The sequence below is a fragment of the Epinephelus lanceolatus genome, chromosome 14 (assembly GCF_041903045.1).
Source record: "Epinephelus lanceolatus isolate andai-2023 chromosome 14, ASM4190304v1, whole genome shotgun sequence".
Lineage (NCBI taxonomy): Eukaryota > Metazoa > Chordata > Actinopteri > Perciformes > Serranidae > Epinephelus > Epinephelus lanceolatus.
In genome coordinates, this window is record NC_135747.1 from 45,427,545 (window position 1) to 45,444,033 (window position 16,489).

The window sequence follows — 16,489 nt, forward strand, 5'->3', positions numbered from 1 at the left end:
TGCTAACTACTATGGCTGACTCAAAAAAATGCAAATGTCTTTACCTAGAGTCAGTGTTTGGTTTGTCTGTTCTGGGCTGCTGTAGAAACATAGTGGTGCAACATGGTGATCTCTGTACCTGCTGCCTATGTAGATACAAACGTCTCATTCTGAGGGAACCAGAACAAAATGATTATTCTATGGTGATTATAAAGAAAACAGACTTATTATATTTTCTTCCATGTCTGGTTGTAAATCCTACGTACTGGATCTTTAAATATTACTGTGATGTGCAACATCAACTCGTCTCGTCTCGTCGTCCTCCGCTTATCCGGATCCAGGTCGCGGGGGCAGCAGCCTCAGCAAAGAAGCCCATACAGTCCTCTCCCCAGCCACCTCCGTCAGCTCTTCTGAGGGAACCCCGAGGCGTTCCCAGGCCAGCCGGGCGATGTAATCCCTCCAGCGTGTCCTGGGGCGGCCCCGAGGTCTCCTCCCGGTTGGACATGCCTGAAATACCTCCCAAGGGAGGTGTCCGGGAGGCATCCTTACCAGATGCCCGAACCACCTCAACTGGCTCCTCTCGATGTGGAGGAGCAGCGGCTGTACTCCTAGTCCCTCCCGGATGTCCGAGCTCCTCACCCTATCTCTATGGCTGAGCCCAGCCACCCTGCGGAGGAAGCTCATTTCGGCCGCTTGTACACGCGATCTTGTTCTTTCGGTCACTACCCAGAGCTCATGACCATAGGTGAGGGTTGGAACGTAGATCAACCGGTAAATCGAGAGCTTCGCTTTCTGGCTAAGCTCCCTTTTCACCACAACGGACCGGTTAAGCGACCGCATCACTGCTGACGCCACCTCAATCCGCCTGTCAATCTCCCGCTCCATCCTACCCTCACTCGTGAACAAGATCCCGAGGTACTTAAACTCCTCCACCTGAGGCAGGAACTCCCCCCCGACCTGGAGTGGGCAATCCACCCTTTTCCGGCTGAGGACCATGGCCTCAGACTTGGAGGTGCTGATTCTCATCCCAGCCGCTTCACACTCGGCTGCGAACCGTCCCAGCGAGAGCTGGAGGTCACTGTTCGATGGAGCTAGGAGGACCACATCATCCGCAAATAGCAGGGACGAGATCCTCCTGTCTCCAAACCTGACACCCTCCACCCCTTGGCTGTGCCTAGAAATTCTGTCCATGAAAGTTATGAACAGAACCGGTGACAAAGGGCAGCCCTGGCGGAGTCCAACCCTTACCGGGAACAGGTCCGACTTACTGCCAGCCACGCGAACCAGACTCGTGCTCCTTCGGTACAGGGACTGGATGGCCCTTAGCAAAGGGCCACCAACCCCATACTCCTGGAGCACCCCCCACAGGATGCCCCTGGCGACACGGTTGTAAGCCTTCTCCAAATCCACAAAACACATGTGGACTGGTTGGGCGAACTCCCATGCCCCCTCCAGCACCCTGGCAAGGGTAAAGAGCTGGTCCACGGTTCCGTGTCCAGGATGAAAACCACATTGCTCCTCCTCAATCCGAGGTTCAACTATCGAGCAGACCCTCTTCTCCAGCACCCTGGCGTAGACCTTACCGGGTAGGCTGAGGAGTGTGATCCCCCTATAGTTGGAACACACCCTCTGGTCCTCCTTCTTGAAGATGGGGACCACCACCCCAGTCTGCCACTCCAGAGGCACTGCCCCCGATGACCACGCAATGTTGCAGAGGCGTGTCAGCCAGGACAGCCCTACAACATCCAGAGCCTTGAGATATCCAGGGCAAATCTCGTCCACCCCCGGGGCCCCGCTGCCGCGCAGTTCCTTCACTACCTCGGCGACTTCTGCCCCCAAAATTGGACGACCCGCCAATGAGACCCCCGACTCTGTTTCCTCACTGGAATACGTGTTGGTGGGATTGAGGAGCTCCTCAAAGTATTCCTTCCACCGCCCGACAATGTCCCCAGTTGACGTCAGCAGCTCCCCGCCCCCACTGTAAACAGTGTGAGCAAGTTGCCACCTTCCCCCCCTGAGGCGCTGGACAGTTTGCCAGAACCTCTTTGGAGCCGATCGATAGTCTTTCTCCATGGCCTCACCGAACTCCTCCCACACCCGAGTTTTTGCCTCCGCGAATGCCGCTGCTGCGCTCCACTTGGCCTGCCGGTACCTGTCAGCTGCTTCTGGAGACCCACAGACCAACCATGCCCTGTAGGCCTTCTTCGTCAGCCTCACGGCTCCCCTCACCTCTGGTGTTCACCAGCGGGTTCGGTTACCACCGCGACTGGCCCCCGCGGCCTTGCAGCCACAGCTCGCAACAGCCGTCTCGACAATGGCAGAGCGGAACAAGGCCCATTCGGACTCAATGTCCCCCTCCGCCCTCGGGACGCGGTCGAAGCTCTCCCGGAGGTGGGAGTTGAAGATCATCCTGACAGGTTCTTCCGCCAGGTGTTCCCAGCAGACCCTCACTGCTTGTTTGGGCCTGCCAGGTCTGCGCGGCATCCTCCCCTGCCACCTGATCCAACTCACCACCAGGTGGTGATCAGTTGACAGCTCTGCTCCTCTCTTCACCCAAGTGTCCAGAACATATGGTCGCAGGTCAAATGATACGACTACAAAGTCAATCATTGACCTGCGACCTAGGCTGTCCTGGTGCCACGTACACCAATGGACATCCTTATGTTTGAACATGGTGTTAGTTATGGCCAAACTGCGACCCGCACAGAAGTCCAATAACTGCACACCACTCGGGTTCAGATCGGGCAGGCCGTTCCTCCCAATCACGCCCCTCCAGGTCCCGCTGTCATTGCCCACGTGAGCGTTGAAGTCCCCCAGCAGAACAATGGAGTCCCCTGTTGGGGCACTGTCCAGCACCCGTCCCAGGGACTCCAAAAAGGGTGGGTACTCTGAACTGCTGTTTGGCACATAAGCGCAGACAACAGTCAGGACCCGTTCCCCGACCCGAAGGCGCAGGGACGCAACCCTTTCGTCCACTGGGGTAAACCCCAACATACAGACAGAGAGTCTGGGGGCTATCAGAAAGCCCACCCCGGCCCTCCGCCTCTCACCCGGAGCAACTCCAGCAAAGGAGAGAGTCCAACCCCTCTCAAGGACTTAGGTTCCAGAGCCAGAACTATGTGTCGAGGTGAGGCCAATTATATCTAGCGGGTAGCGCTCAACCTCTTCCACGAGCTCCGGCTCCTTCCCCACCAGAGAGGTGACGTTCCATGTCCCAAGAGCCAACTTCCGTAGCCAAGGATCGGACCGCCAAGGCCCCCACCTTGGTCTGCTGCCCGATCCACACTGCACCGAACCCTTCTGGATCCCTCTGTGGGTGGTGGGCCTGCAGGGGGACGAGCCCATGTAGCCGGTTCAGGCTGGGCCCGGCCGGACCCCATGGGCGAAGGCCCAGCCACCAGGCACTCGCCCATGGGCCCCAGCACCAGGCCTGGCTCCAGGGCAGGGCCCCGGTAACCCTCTGGGCCGGGTACACCAACTCTCATTATCTTCCATCATGAAGGGTCTTCTGAACCGTTCTTTGTCTGACCCTTCGCCCAGAACCAATCTGTCATGGGAAACCCTACCAGGGGCGAAATGCCCCCGACAGTACAGCTCCTAGGGTCATTAGGGCACTCAAACTCCTCAACCACGATAAGGTGACGGTTCTCGGAGGAGTCCAACATCAACTCAAAGAACAAAAATGGTTTTGAACTAATATCATACAGACATTTTAGCAAACAATGCAGGTTGCATTGTTTTTTCATGGTTTGGACTTAGCCAAATGACCCGATTGTTCAAAATAATCCAAAGACCTTACTGTGAGCAGTTTCATGTAGGAACTATTTTCTTTCTATTGAACTACACCCACCAACCGTATTACCATGCAGAAGGAGGTGTGCATGTACCCATGGACAGGAGGTCAGAGTGTGTGGATTATCTTGAGTAACCAGTCAGGTTAGAGTGTTTTGTCAAACATTCCTACATTCATCAGGTCATTTGTAACGCAGAGTTGGTTACAAATAAATACAGTGGGACCCTCTGACAGTGATCACGTTTTCTTTTACTTTATTTCTCATGCTCGTTACTATTTAATTGATATTTGTATATTACAATATAATATCAAGTAATGAGGGGCATTATGTGAGCAGTATTTATCAATGCACTTGACGAGGGCTGCTTCAATGACAGGTGTTTCCCATGTGTGTTTCTTTCCTGTCTCTATCATCAGTTGCCATGACTGTTTCTCATTGTTTGAGTAGTCACAAGGTAGCCTGAGCAACACCACATTTTACTGCAGGATCTCTTTGGCTGATTTTTGGCACAGACAGCATAAAATAATGGACATGTAGCCACCATGACGTTACCCATTTTAAAGCCTTGAATTGCCATTTTGGCCGTCACCAGCTTCAATTCTCGGAGCCAGAAGTGACAAGTATTTGTTTGAGAGGGTCAAGATAATGCTAACGCTAGCTGCTAACTTTGGCTGGATGCATTTATAGCTATGGTCACTTTTGATAATGTTAATGCTAATTTTTATTGTTGGTGAAAAGGCTTAAAACCATTAAAACAAAATGAATATCCGACTTTGTAGTGGGTCTTTTAGTACAATTAGACACTGAAGAAGAACTTTTTAGGCGACCAAGATTGATGAACTGAAAACACCCTCGGGCAGGAGATAAAGGACGATAAAATGCCGGACAAACAGGTTCAAGAACAGTTTTTACCCAAGAGCAATAGTGTCGCTGAACACAATCAAGGCATAAAAAGAGTGGCTGTGCAATAATCTCATGACTATGTGTCTGTGAGCTGTGTCTGTGCGTGTGAGCTGTGTGCTTGGTATTTATGTGTTTTTTATTTATTTTTATCTTAGTACCAATGTTCTTATGTTTTTATGTTTTATCTATAAATTTGCACTAACGGGTTTGCTCTGCAATTTTGTTGTACAATGTACAATGACAATAAAGATCTATTCTATTCTATTCTATTCACTGAAATAGTGACTGCTAGGGGCACACACTGTGTGCATCTGGAGTTACACCATGGCTGTGTTCCCTAACAAATACTGTGACTGCGGTGGCAACTTGTCAACAGTCAGCACCCACCTGTCACTTAATACAGCCATGCCCTTAATAATGCGGAACATTAGGTCTAATTAACATTTATACAGGCTACATAAATGAAAATTTCACTGCGTACAGTCATTATGAATGTTGAAATTATCTACAGGGGCCAGAACAGTGTTTTTGTACTAGGCTGTCAACATGTTTACATGTTTATTTCAGCTGTTAAGTTGGGTGTTTTAACATGGGGGGAGGGGGCGGGGGGTTGGGGGCTGACTCACTCTTGGAGCCAGTCTCAGTTGGCCATTAGAGGAACTACCGGTTTTGGGATTTCCCAGTTGGCTTCAATTTTCAGCCCTGGAAGTTGCCACTTGGTGGTTTGTCATTAGCGCTGGGGAGACTCCATTTTTTATCAGGAGAAAATGACTTTTTCCTGTCATGATGTCAATAAGTGCACAGAGCAGCAGCCTCAGGGGTCCCACATGATGGATCATCCCTGAAAGTCTTCTCAGAGTCTTTGTTTATTGTAGTTGTAAATATGTGTTCACAAATCAAATGTTTAAAGTTGTCTGTCTCCTTCTGTCTGCAGCTGATCGCAGTGCTCTCTACACCAGCTTGGCTCTCTGCCTTGTTGCCTCCCTGGCTGTCCTGGCTGTGATGGCTGCCTTCCTCTTCTTTAAAGTAGACCTGGTGTTGGCTTACAGGAAACTGTTGAGACGTTTTTCCAAACAACAAGGTACATGTTGTATTTATATGAGGTGTTTTGGAATCTTGTGACGAGATACTGCCAGGAAACAACAAACTTCACTGTAAACTGTCGATGAAAAGGGAGGATAAAACAAGCAAACACGGTTGTCAGCAACATTGAATGAACACAAAACAAGTTCCATAGATAGTAAAATCAACAGGAATCTAAAAGGGCAATAAATGACAGACTGGTGACTGTCAGCTTGTTTGAAGCTTTATGCAGACAATACTGTCTTCTCTACAGCTCCAGATGGGAAGCTCTATGATGCCTATGTGAGCTTTCTCCATCCTGACAGCCTGAGTTCAGCGGAGACAGCAATGTTGGCCCTGCAGATTCTGCCTGAGGAGCTGGAGAAAAAACATGGCTACTCACTGTACATCAGAGGACGGGACGACTGCCCTGGAGAAGGTGAGCGACACTCAGGTGCTTCACATTTAGAGGTACAATAAACTTGTGGCATTGCAACAATAAAAACTGTCAGTGTGGCACAATTTCAGCCCATCACAAAAACTGACCAGAGGCTCTCTGACTCTATATTCTTCATGTCCACCTATTTTACTGTGTGCAGAAGTTTTGTGGTCACAGTGCAGTTCAGTTTGGTAGTGACCATGTTGAAGATCACAAGTAGAACACATTCAAGAGGATGCCTCAAAAATCATGGACACCACCACCACAACAACAACAACAACAACAACAACAACAACAAAAAAAAAAGACAAATAGCGAGGTGAAAGTCCAAGTGAAATGAATCTGGGGTTGGCTTTCACTTTTGCAAGTGATGCTGTTTATACACAGTAAGCTATAATTCCTCCATAGTATAATTCTAATTTCTCCTTTTGCCATGCTGAGCGGTGTTGCTGTGTGCAGTTGTAAATAGTGCATCCATGTGTAGAAGGTGGTACACATGTTGACATAGCAGAGCTGGATTACAGGCATGATGGAACAGTACTTCCCATATTCAGTGGGCTGAGAAAGCCAGAAACTAAATTTGTTTGGTATATGTGCAGTGTTGGGAGAGTTAAATATTCCATTAGATTGACAGGAGTAAATAGAATTATGTTGTCTGACAAATGCTCATCTCCAAATCTCAGTGCTGTGCTGCTTGAGGCTATTCAGAACATTCTATCAGAAAACTATATAATTAAAGTGATGGTTGTTCACATCACATTCTGTTAGGAAATGGTAAAACAAACAAAAGCAAAAACAAATGAAGTAATCTCCTTAATAATCCATTTTTAAGACTGTAATCATTTTCTGTGTTTAATGTTTTCCAGCGGTGCATGACGTCATTGCTGCTAGAGTGCGCCAGTGCCGCAGACTGATAATCATCCTATCACCTGAGATAAAGTCGTCAGCTGATGGCAAATCAGAGGAAGAGCCCTTGTATGAGAATCAAAATCAGTTGTGCTACGAGCAGAAAGTTGGGCTGTATGATGCTTTGATCCAGAATGAACCTCAAGTGATTCTGGTGGAAATGGGTGAGGAAATGTTTCTCCTAAAATGTTGGACTATGTTATTCATCTAACAGTGTTGTTTTTTGGTGTGTAATGAGCCACATTGGTCTTCAAGTTAGGGTCCAAATTTCTGGAGTTGTTATGCTACAATGAAAGTTGAGAAAATCATTGACAACTGGGAGGCAGGAGTTCTGAAAACTGTCACTGAGAAACATGAACAAATATGTGAGGGCTTGTTAGAATTAAGAAGTCAAAACATGTTTATTTGAACATTTGGTCAATATTGTGTTGTTTTCTAGGAGATAGCACGGTGGATTACAGCTGTCTGTCTGAGTCTCTGCGATATATCAAGAGGAAACAAGGAGCTCTTACGTGGAAGAAACCCTCTGTTGAAAGTCACAAACTATCCAGAGTGAGCTCAAACAGAAATTTCTGGAAGAATCTGAGGTACCACATGCCGTCAGTTCCTGCAGGCACACTCCAGACTTTTGTCTAAACCAAGTTTCACAGATGGGATGTAATGGAGATATTTTTTAATTTCAGGACATTCAGACATATTTCCTGTAAATATACTTGTTGACATTCTTGATTATCTTTTTCAGATCTATTATCACCTGAGTAATGTGACATTATGTTAACTGTGGACAAACCAGACTGGCTGTCTTGCTCAGTGGCAGTTTGCACAGTGAATTTCAGACTTTGTGCAGTCAGGTGGTTCAGACTTCAGACAAACAGATTTGTTCCTGATACAGAACAGGAATACACAATTTTATAGAGTATGTCTTTGCACCTGGGTGAGATGAGTGAAACTGCAGGTATTTGGCCACACCCATCTTTATGATGCATTGTCACGGATCCTATTGTGTGCTGTGATTGGCTATAACGCATCACGTTTACATGTTGAGGGTGGACCCGTTAGGAGTTGTACAAAGAGGTAATCGTTAGGGCAAGTACAATATAATGTGACGTAGGTGTGTGCATTTGCTGTGATGCTACACATAGGTGGTGTAAAGAGTATACTGCTTTGCTGATAATCAGAACCTGATGCGTAGAGGACAATATGCATGTAGTTATGGTGAGGATGGATAGTGATGAAGATTAGCAAACTTTTAGCTACCTTTTCCTCCGTCATTCAGTCAGTGTTTCAGTCCTATATTGAAGTTGTAGGAAGTTATTAGAGTTCAGGATTGTTCTGTATGTGTTTATTACATGTTAATTGTCTGAATGTTTACCGAGAGATAGTGTCCATTTTGTGATGATAATGTGTGGGTATGAGAAGTTGTAGTTTGCACATTGTCACTAAAGATGGGAAGGGTCACATCTATTATGAGGATACCAAATACCTTAAATGTGATAATATTGGTTTGTAAATAATGTACTTTTTGCATGTCAAAAGTACAAGATGGTCAAAGTTAAATGTGTTTTGTCATATGAATGTTGTGCATTTCACGGTGATGTGTGTATTGACTTTAATGTGTAAATGGAAATGTTTATGAGAATGAAGTCAAAATCTTTGAACAGGAATTGTCTGTAACTTGATAAGTTATGAATTGATGTATTTATTGTTGTGTTTGTGTAATATTGTGAAGAAAACATAGATGTTAAATGAAATGATATGAAAGTGTGAGGGTTGCACACAAAGAACATAATTAGGGTTAAGGGGATGATTGCCACCCTTGAACCCCTGGTTCAAGATGTTTTGAAAAAATCATAAAAAAAATCAAGGGAAGGGTTGATTGTCTTGAAAACTGAATGAACCCTTCCATCTTCATGTACCTGCTTTCCAACGAGACCACCCACGAGTCTCTAGGACTTTCTGTTGCCGAGATATGGGCGTTTTTATTTTTAAATTGGTTGTACCTCGGGAACGGAAGGTCGTAGAACGATGCGGACACGACAGGCGTGTTGAGTGGCCCCAAATTAGGTCTGACACCACCCACTTCCGAGTCTCTAGGACGTAGCGTTTGGGAGTTATTGGGAAAAAAACGTTTCCAATGTAAATGAATAAAATTCCATAGTAGTCCAAAATTACAAAGTGTAGAGGGCAAAATCCTCCCTCCAGAAAGTCACTGGGAGCACGTTTCAGGCCATTTGGTGTTGAGTTAAAGAACGACAGGTGGACTCAATAATGCAGACAACCACAGAGCTCAGTTCAAAAAGGGTTTATTTGCTCCACTGAGAGAATTATACTAGTTGTACAGAGTGGGTTTTGAACCTGGGTCTTCTGCATTGAAGGCGGCAACACTGCTGTTGGATCACATGGACAGGTAGTACTCACTGGCTGATACCACAGATAACAAGGACAGGGGAGAGGCCGGAGCTGGAGCGACGCAGGGTGGGGGGAGATCCAGGATTGGGTGTCAGAGGAGTGGGGCAGGCAGTGGAGCAGAGCAGGCTGAGGAGGATGCAGCTTGAGGCTGGACTGCAGTGGGCACAGACAACAGCAGGTGAGGCAGGTCAGCAGCTGAAGTTCCGGAGATGCAAACATACGAAGGTTGACAATGAACTGGCGACGACTGCAGAGAAGAGCCGGTGTCAAATACTCCAGGTAGATTGCTGAATGATTGTAGATGTGGAGATGATTGCTGCAGTGTGCTTCACCTGCTCACACTCACACAGAAAGGAGGGGGGAAGGGAAGAGGGAAAGGAAAAACCAGGTGCAATCCTAACATTTGGAGTTGAATGGTACCTATTTTGGAGACACGTTTTGGCCAAAGCCCACCCCCCGCCCCTTTCCCTAAGCCTAAGCACTTTAAGCCCAGTCGAAGCCTTCCCTTAAGTGGCTAAAGCCCTAGCTTGAGCAGGCCCTAGGTGGTTCCAGCCGTAGATGGCTCCAGCCCTAGCTTGGTAGGTAGGTATTAAGCCAAACTGAGATCCCTCTCAGTTCGTTGTTAGGAGTGGGGGATAGAAATCCCCTCTGTAACTGGAGAGAGGATGGTGCACGGTCCATCACTTCCAGGACATTCCCTTCCATGCTGACCCCCTGGTACAACCACCCTAAGGTGGTGGGTTTTCAAAAAATTAGGCTTGTAGCCTTAGTAAAGTCGGCCTTTGCGCAATATTTCAGTTGAGTTTGACCTTCATCAGGCGAACCGACTGTTAATAATGGGGAGGGCCTCATTTGGCCTCTTCTCACACTCTTCCCGTTTGTTTAGTTTTGATTTGTCACTTTGTTTAGTCTTATTTTGTCACTTTGTTTAGTCTTAATTTGTCACTTTTTTTAGGTTTACTTTTTTTCACTTTTTTTAGGCTTAATTTTTGTATTTTTGTATTTTATTTTCCCCTTCCTTTCTCCTTTCTACCCTGTCCCTGTCTTTCCTTCTCCCCATCTGCCTCCCTGTATCTTCCTACCCTGTATTTATAGTCCCTGTGTCTTTAAGTTTTCTTCGTACGTGCTTTGTTCGTATGTGTGTCTTCTTTGATTTCTTTGTTTAAGTTTTCTTCTTTCTTACTTGTTCTCACGTATGTCTTCTTTGACTTTCTTTCTGTTGTGTTTTTGTTTTTAGTCTGTCTTTGTTATATTTGTTCTTTGTTTGACTTATTTGTCCTTATTAAATGTCTTTCTTGACCTTCTTTTGACTTGTTTGTCCTTTTTGAGTGTCTTTTTTGACTTTCTTTTAATATAATTTAGGGTTAGGAAAGAAGGGATATACGCAGAGTCTCTCCCTATGTTGACCAACGACAACATAGTTGTGTGGGGAGACAGAGGCAAGGCACTGGCCGGCGCAGGTTAGTCCCCAGCCACCTCCCACTTGCTGTCCTGAGCCATATTAGAAGAGAAAAGAAGAAAGAAGAGGAGAGAGGGGGAGGGGGGAGAGGAGGGGGAGGAGGATGGGAATGCGAGGTCACCACGGTGCCACTTGGCATGACAGCACACAGCCTAATTCCCTAAAGATATTTGCCAAACAAAAGGTTAGGGGCCAAGTGTACCCCCAGAGGAATAGCCAGCTATGACGGGTAAGGATAATTTTAATATGGAAGTGCCATGTACAGTGTAAGTGATATATTGGTAATGTTTTTATGGGAAAGTTGAAGTATTTGATATTTTGAACTATTTGAGTCAGTTGCACTCAAGTGAGCTGTAAAGCTGAAACAAAGGGGGGGAAAAAAACTACCAGGTTAGGCATAGCATTAAGAATGATATAAACCGCCAAGGGTAGAGTTTGACATTTGTAGCTGAGTGAGCGTGAACAGAGCACAACGCCACATCCATGCTGACATGTGGTGACAGCAGATGCCCCCATGTGGTCTGCACCAGTGAAGGCCAACTACTGCAACAGACTGGATTTAAGGGCACGAAGGCAGTTTGTTCCTGCGAGGCCCCAAAGGCGAAAAACGGGTGGCGCTTTCCGAATGAGTGTCAGTCTGGAATAAGACGCTGCAAAGTACTCACCCACCCCTGGGACACATCGTCAGTTGTGTGCCTTGGGATCAACGAGTGTTTCGACCACTTATGACAAGACACTCTCCCTCAAGGAAGGTTAGGATAGGGGAATTGAGCCCTTCTCCCCTTGCGAGGGAAGGGAGGTGCACGGTCCTTCCACCCGAAGGACCCCCCCCATACCCCTGGTCCCTTGCAACTTGGCGGGTGGGTTGGCGTCTCCTGCCGTAACGGACCTCAGTCCACCCCTCGTCCATGTTCGTTGTGTTTTTGATTTTAATGTAGGCTTTGCTATTTTTATTGTTGTGTATTTATTTATTTCTTTATTTATGTGTAATGAAATAAAGAAGCCTTATTTATTTATTTATTTATTTGTTTTAAAATAATATAAACTAAAAGTGCTCTCCAAATTTTAGAAGAGGAAAATGTCTTTGTTTTTAACTGGTTTTAAACTGAAATAATATAAAGTAAATGAATTTCTTTTGAAATTATGAACTGAAAGTGCTTTTCTAATGTTTGGAAAGAATAAACTGTTTTTAAAGCAAAAAATGAAATGTAATTATGTTAAATGAAGTCAAAAGAGTTCAAAAAGAAATCAAAAGAGTTCAAAAAGAGTTCAAAAAGAAAAAAGGTGTGCCTCGGAACAACGTTTCGACCCTGTAAGGGTCTTTCTCAGGTCAGGCACACTAAGCTAGCTATATAAAAAAAAAGCAATGGATCTGGCTGTGCAGAGAGATGTGTCTCCTTCGAGCATCAGAGCAGAAATGAGCTAGCTCTGTTGCTCCTCCCAATTTATAACCTCTGTTCCCTCCTAGTTTTTATAGTGTTCTAATTTAAACAATGAATTTGACATACTTTTTAAACTCTTCTTATTCAATTTTAACCTCATATTGCCCTGATGAAATGAAATGCATGATATTTATGTTTTCAGGGTTAGGGGGTTAGGATAGGGGACTGTACCCCATCCCCTGCTAGAGGGGAAGGGTGGTGCACTGTCCATCCTCCTAGGGGCACCCCAGCCATGCTGCCCCCCCCTGTATTTGTTGTGGCGCTTTCTGCCATATTGGACTGTTGTCCAGGCACCATCAGCCATGGTTGTGTACGTGTTTGTGGTGTTTTGTTGTACGTTTTTTGTTTATTTGGTGTATTTTTTTATTATTTTTCTTGTTTTTTTATGTTTAATGTAGATGTGTGTGCACGTGTGTACTGTTTTTATTTTGTGTGTATGTGTCCTTTAATATTGTGTTTTGTGTGTAGGTGTCCTTTAATGTTGTGTTTGGTGTGTGTGTGTGTCCTTTAATGTTTGTGTTTTGTGTGTAAGTGTCCTTTAATGTTTGTGTTTTGTGTGTAAGTGTCCTTTACTGTTTTTGTGTTTAATGTTCCCCTGGGGCAGCCTTTGTTATATAAAAAATATAAACAAAGTAAAGAAAACAATAGTGGAAATGAAAATAGAAATTATAAAAAATTAATGAATAACAAAAAGCGCTTTCCCAAAAGGGGAAAGGAAGATGTCTAAAATAAAAAGAAAAGGGGTAAGGTTAAAGGTTAAAAGTAATCAAAAAGCAGTCAGAAAGAGGGAGAAATACTGAAAAAAACTCCAAAAGGGAAGGATTTTCCTCAAGGGAGAAGTGAGGAGAAAAGGCAAGAGAGGAGACAAAGGGAGGGAGAAAAAGTTTGCCCTCAAGGGGAAAAAAACTGTTGCTGAGCCTTAATTAGTCCTAATGAATCTAGTGCTGTCTGTCGACGTTTCGATCCATATGGATCTTCCTCAGGACCAGCACTCTTGCAAAGTTTGGACCCACTACTGGAGCTGAGACAGTGAGCTGTTTCTCCTCTGGCTGCTGCAGTAGAAGTGAGCTCTGTGAGAGAGTGAGTGAGTGTCCAGGCTCCTCCCACGTGGTTTGAGCACACACACACTAATGGAGGAATAAGCCTGAGCTTGTTCCGAATGAAAATTACAGTAAAACCTGCTGAAATTAATTTTATTGTATAACAATAAAGTCACCAATGATCAGTCATGTGCTCTGCCAAGATTTTTTAACCCCTTGTGAGTCCCCGCTTCCCTTCCCTTGTTTTTAATGTAGCCAAATAATGAGTTTTACAGGTGTAAACCCTCTGATTAATGATTTCCCAGTTTTAGATAGTGTCTAATTAATTATGTGTCTGATTTATGGATCCCTATTTATGTTTTTAAGTATGATCAATTATGTTTACATATCCCTGGATGAGTTTAATTAATTTTAATCCCCTAATTAATGATTTGCCCTCTATGAATAATGCCAAATGAACTATCTGTCTAATGTTTTGATTCCTATTTATGTTTTTAGTGTTGCCAATCATGTTTTTAATTTATCCTGAATAAAATTGCTTGTGTTCCTGTGTATGAATCCTGCTTGTCCTCTGTTGTTTGATTGTGTCCCATGAATTGTGTGTGTTTTTAATTAATGCCATTCCTATTTAATATTTTTAAGAATTTTAGAGAATGTATTTTTAGTCAATTAATTCATTAATTTGTGGTAATGCCAATTAGGTCCATGTGTTAGGGTTTAAAGTGGCTATGGTTAATTGTGTCCCATGAATTGAGTGTGTTTTTTTTAATCAACGCCATCCATATTTAATCTTTTTATTATCTTTTAAATATTTTTAGAGAATGTACTTTTAGTCAACTAATTAATTAATTTGTGGTGATGCTAATTAGATCAATATGTTAGGATTTAAAGTGGTTAGGGTTAATTGTGTCCCCTGAATTGAGTGTATTTTTAATCAATGCCATCCATATTTAATATTTTTTAATATTTTTAGAGAATGTATTTTTGGTCAATTAATTGATTAATCAGGGTTAGGAGTAGGGGACTGAACGTCCCGTCCCCTGGAATAGGGGACGAGACGAGGTGCACGGTCCATCACCCCGATGGATACCCTGCCAGACCGGACCCCCTTGCCTTCTCTCCCTATTTGTGCTCTTTACTCGCTTGCTTGCTGTATCTGTGCTTATTTCGTTCTGTTCTTCCTTCATCCTGTTTGTCCCTTTTATACTCTCTGTATGTCTGCTCTATTTGTGCTCTTACTTACGTGCTTGCTGTATTTGTGCTTATTTCGCTCTGTTCTTCCTTCCCCCTGTTTGTGCTTTTTATATCCCTTTCTGTCTTTAGTGTTTGTACTTTCTTCTTTCTTGTTTAGTCCCTTTCTATTTGTGCAGCCTTTGTTATATGAAGTATAAAACAGTGTACCTGTTGACAACGTTTTGACCATACATTTTGTCTTCATCAGGTCTGGTACACTGTTATTTTCTCTTTCCCCTGTCTTTCTCTATGTTTCTTCTTATTCTCTTTGTCCTTTACATTTCTATTTGTTCTCTTTATTTGTCTTGTCTTTCTTGACTTCTATCTTTCTCTATGTTTCTGTTTCTTCCCTTTGTCTTTCTTGACTTCTATCTTTGTCTATATCTTGTCTTTCTTGACTTCTCCCTCTTGTGTTATGCTATTGTCCTTTGTCCCATGCTGCCCCCTCACCTTCTCCCTTGTACATGTTGTTGTTCCTGCATTAGTATTATTTTTGTTTACCTTGTTTTAGGTTTTCATTATTTGTCCTTCAGTGTTTTTAATTTAGTGCGCCTTTTTTAGCTTAATTTATAAATGTACAGGGATAGGGCTTAGGGGTCTTGGGGTTAGGGTTAGGGTTAGGATTGGGTTAGGGTTGGGGTTCAGGGGTCAAATGTAGACCTATAAAGCACTGGCCTACCGACTGGGTTGCCCAGACTGTAATAAAAAGTGAAGTGAAGAAGTGGATGAAATGAACTGTGTGGATAGTGTGGTGGAGAGGGCAAGCGCCTGTCACGCGGGGGAGCCGGGTTCGATCCCCGCCAGGAGCAGTCGCTCCTTTATGTTGGGGCAATATAGGAGCCAGGATCAACTCTGTGATGTGCCAACCAAGCTGTCAGATATGTTTAGCTCAGTTGGCAAGACCCAGCACCTCACCCAGGGGGCCCGGGTTCGAATCCCAGCGGAGCAGCTTCCAGCGCAAGGGCCCAGGAACCACATCTGTCCTTTCTACACTTTTTGTGTTTACCTGGGTCCATGGCAAGTGAGGGTATGTAGTGAGGTGAGTGTCCGATAAATCAGTGGATGGGTAAATAAATGGATTAATAAAAGTATAATAAAAAAAAAAAAAAAAAAAAAAAAAAATGGTGGAAAATAGTAATACAAATAATGATGGACCCAGTGTGTCTGGGTTTATGGGAGGAACAGTTCATGAGGTGTATATGTGTGAGCGGGAGGGAGAGAGAAAAAAACAGGGGGGCTGATAACAACAAAGAAAGGGGGGAAAAATGTAAAAGAAGGAATAAAGAAATAAAAATGAGAAGTAGACCCAGAGGATTTTTTCAGAATTAATAAATTGGAATAGAAGGCAGTAATGGCAATAATAAGGTGAACAGCAAAATAAATAAAACAATTAAAACACATACTTTAAGGGCTCATTCAGTGAATTTTGACAAAGAATGCTATTGTATGAAGTGCCTGATTTGAAATGGCATGAAAGGGGCAAGGTGGTTGAAAAACAGTTTATTGTTGTTGATGACAGTGTCCTTGTGGTCAGCTTTGGGTGTGGTTGCTGTGGAGGGGGGAGAGAGAGTGAAGAGGCGTTGAGGATGGGAAGGGGGGAAGGGGCGAAAGGGCGAGAGAGGGGTAGAGAGAGGGGAGGAAAGGGTAAGGGGCGAGAAAAGGAGAAGAGGGAGTTAGGATTAGGCAGTGGAAGGGGAATGGTTAGGGTAAGGACGAAAGGAGTTAGGGTTAGGGTTAGGGTTAGGGTTAGGGTTAGGGTTAGGATTAGGGAACTGAAAGTCCTGTCCCCCGAACTAGGGGGACAGGACTGGTGCACTGTCCAT

The 16,489-nt window shown here is 44.6% G+C and overlaps 1 protein-coding gene across 1 annotated transcript in view; it reads left to right on the forward strand.

Annotated features, from left to right (window-relative positions):
* Nucleotides 1-8,747, forward strand: part of il1rl2 (interleukin 1 receptor-like 2) — a 27,246-nt gene extending 18,499 nt beyond the window's left edge. The window contains exons 9-12 of the mRNA XM_033617540.2: nt 5,611-5,757; nt 6,013-6,177; nt 7,044-7,247; nt 7,523-8,747. Of these exons, the coding sequence (XP_033473431.2) occupies nt 5,611-5,757; nt 6,013-6,177; nt 7,044-7,247; nt 7,523-7,719 (713 nt within the window). The 3' untranslated portion in view covers nt 7,720-8,747. The remainder of the gene's footprint in view (nt 1-5,610; nt 5,758-6,012; nt 6,178-7,043; nt 7,248-7,522) is intronic.
* The last annotated feature ends 7,742 nt before the right edge of the window (nt 8,748-16,489 follow it).